This window comes from Dendrobium catenatum, unplaced genomic scaffold (genome assembly GCF_001605985.2).
Source record: "Dendrobium catenatum unplaced genomic scaffold, ASM160598v2 fragScaff_scaffold_1125, whole genome shotgun sequence".
Classification (NCBI taxonomy): domain Eukaryota; kingdom Viridiplantae; phylum Streptophyta; class Magnoliopsida; order Asparagales; family Orchidaceae; genus Dendrobium; species Dendrobium catenatum.
In genome coordinates, this window is record NW_021319587.1 from 2,241,647 (window position 1) to 2,244,200 (window position 2,554).

The following is a 2,554-nucleotide window of genomic DNA, read 5'->3' on the forward strand; positions in this document are numbered from 1 at the left end:
AATTTTTTTTTTTTTTTTTTTTTTTTTTTTTGTTAGAATGCATTTCAAATGTGCATAAAACTGGCATGTCAGGGTAGACTATGAGTGCAAGTCATGCAACTGGCGCGAGTCAGAGCAAGCATAGCAAGGGAGGTGAAGGTAACAAGAACGGGCAACCAAAGAGATGAGGCCAAGCATAGTGAGGGCGGGTGTGGGAGATGGATCGACAATAGCTCATAGGGGAAGGGGGATTTGGAAATGGCCTAATTCATTCAATTTTTAAGTGAAATGAAAATAAAAGTTTTGGGATATGTGAGATCCCTCAAAACTTTACTTTTATTTCCTTTACTTTAAAACAAACACCAAAAAAATAAAATGGAGGAGATGGAATGCAATACACTCCTAATGCTTTCCGCCTAATAACTATTAAAGTACTCACTGCAAGTTAAGTTTTACAGCATTATATCCATCCAAAACAAGCCATAGTTCATAGCAAGAAGATCTAACTAAGCGCAATATACATAAAAATTTTAATGATGGGTTGAAAAGCAAGTAGAGTGAACTATACATTTTTTCAGAAGGCGTTCATTTCCATTACTAATTACAAATTAAATGTATCGAATTAATTCAAAGGTAAAATATAATTAGCTAATGGTATTAGTTAAGTAATCTAAGGCTCTAAGAAAACACAAAAATCATTTAGACCGTTAAAATTAACAAACTCAGCAGTGAAAAAAACTGCATACCTCAACTTTGGCAAACTCAGCCACCGCTCTCTTTGCCTGACTGGGTTCCACATACCTCAAGAAAGCATAACCCTTATTCTTCCCCGTTTGTCCATCCATCATCATGCGGAGCTCCAAAATCTCCCCAATCTTTCCAAAAACACTCCTTATATCTTCCTCCTTCGCATCCCTATCCAAACCCCCTATAAATATCTCTGCCTTCCGCCTCTTCATTCTCTCTGACAAGCCCATCACCTCCTGCTCCACCACTGCAGCCTCCAACCCATCGCCCTCTTTCCCACTCTCCAAATTGTCATCTTTCAACTCCATCTGCCCACACTCTTCTTTAATCTCCAAATTATCATCAGATTTGCCTGACTCAAGCTTGTTATCTTCCTCCATCTTCACCTCCGGTTGCTGATTATCATCAGGGTTAAATGTCATCACCGGTGCATCCTGTTGAATAGTACTAGGCAGGGCAGAATTAGGGTTAAGGTACTTCTCAGTGTTCTCCCCTAAAGACACTATGCCGTCTTGCAGAGGCTCAGCATCCACTTTCTTTGCTGCTAATGAGCCCTTAGGAACCAACTTTTTCACAATTTTCTTCCTCACTACTTTCCTTGTCTTCAAAACGTCATCTTTAGCCTCCATCTGCAGACATTTTTCCTTAATCTCCACATTGTCCTCAGCCTCGGGTACAGGGTTCACAGGCTCCAGTTGCTGGAAAGCATCAGGTTTAAATGCCTCCTTCGTTGCATCCTGTTGTATGCTACTATCCAAAACAGAATTAGGGTTAAGGTCTTTCTCACTAGTCTCTCGTGAAGACGCTAAGTCATCTAGCTCTGGCAAGTCATCCACTTTCTTGGCTGCTACAGAACCCTTCGGAACTAACTTCTTCACAATTTTCTTCCTCACTACCTTTCTCACGCGCAAGACCGTCTTCGTGCTAGGCTTCTCGATAGGTTCAGCTGTAGTTGTCTCAGCCGTATTCACTCCAGGGGCTTCAGGAACCTCCTCCGCTGCGGGTTCTGAGGCTTCGGGAGCAGTAGTGATGGCTTCTGGTTCCCGCGAGGGATTGACGTCGAGCTCGTTCGCGATTTCGCCCTCGGGTTTGGTTTCCGGTTCGGGTCCGTGTCCGGTTTCGGGTAAGGGCCGTTGATCATTCTCCACAGAGAGATCGTTGAAAGCGGCGGCATCGGAGGTCAGCGAGGGTTCCGGTGGGGTGGGAGTTGGATTTATTGTGGCGGCGGTGGAGGAAGGGGTGGAAGATTTGGTCTTCTGTGGGGTTTTCGCAGTTTTCTTCTTTCTTGGAGGCATTTTCTATGGTTGTTTGTTCTTCTGCTGTGGTTTTGGGGTATAAGTTGTCGACTCCGTAGAGAAAGGCGGAGGCGGCGATGCTGTGAGGCTAGTGAAGAAGTGATGGAGATGAGCAGCGTTTCATTCAATATGCTTAAACATTTATATATTTATATATAAATAATATAAATGTAAAGAATGTGAAAATCAGATTCAAAAATAAAAGAATGAGATCTTCAAAATTCAATTATTAAAACAGAATTAAATTTCTGATTTTAAATCGGATCGGGCTGGCCGGGTTGACTTCTTCTTCTAATCAGTTTCAAATCAAATCAGGATAAAATTGCCCACCCAGCAGATTAAACCGTTGAATCATGAAATTGATGTCAGTTTTTCAGAACTGTGCGGTTCAAAGAAAGTGAATTTTGAGCCATCAATTTTAAATCCAACGGTTCAAAAGTTAAGTTAGGAAAATATGTAAATAACATCTTGTTCATTCTCCCTCCCGTAATTCATTTCATTTTCGCGTGTAATGCCATCCCATTCATCTCCCT

The 2,554-nt window shown here is 41.9% G+C and overlaps 1 protein-coding gene across 1 annotated transcript; it reads right to left on the minus strand.

Moving 5' to 3' along the window:
* Positions 1-725: 725 nt before the first annotated feature.
* On the minus strand, positions 726-2,141 carry LOC110109668 (multiple RNA-binding domain-containing protein 1; the record flags this gene model as incomplete). The annotated part of the gene is given in 1 exon segment (XM_020840852.2): positions 726-2,141. A coding segment is annotated over 1 exon segment (1,296 nt), but the record flags the coding sequence as incomplete, so codon positions are not given.
* Between the last annotated feature and the right edge of the window lie 413 nt (positions 2,142-2,554).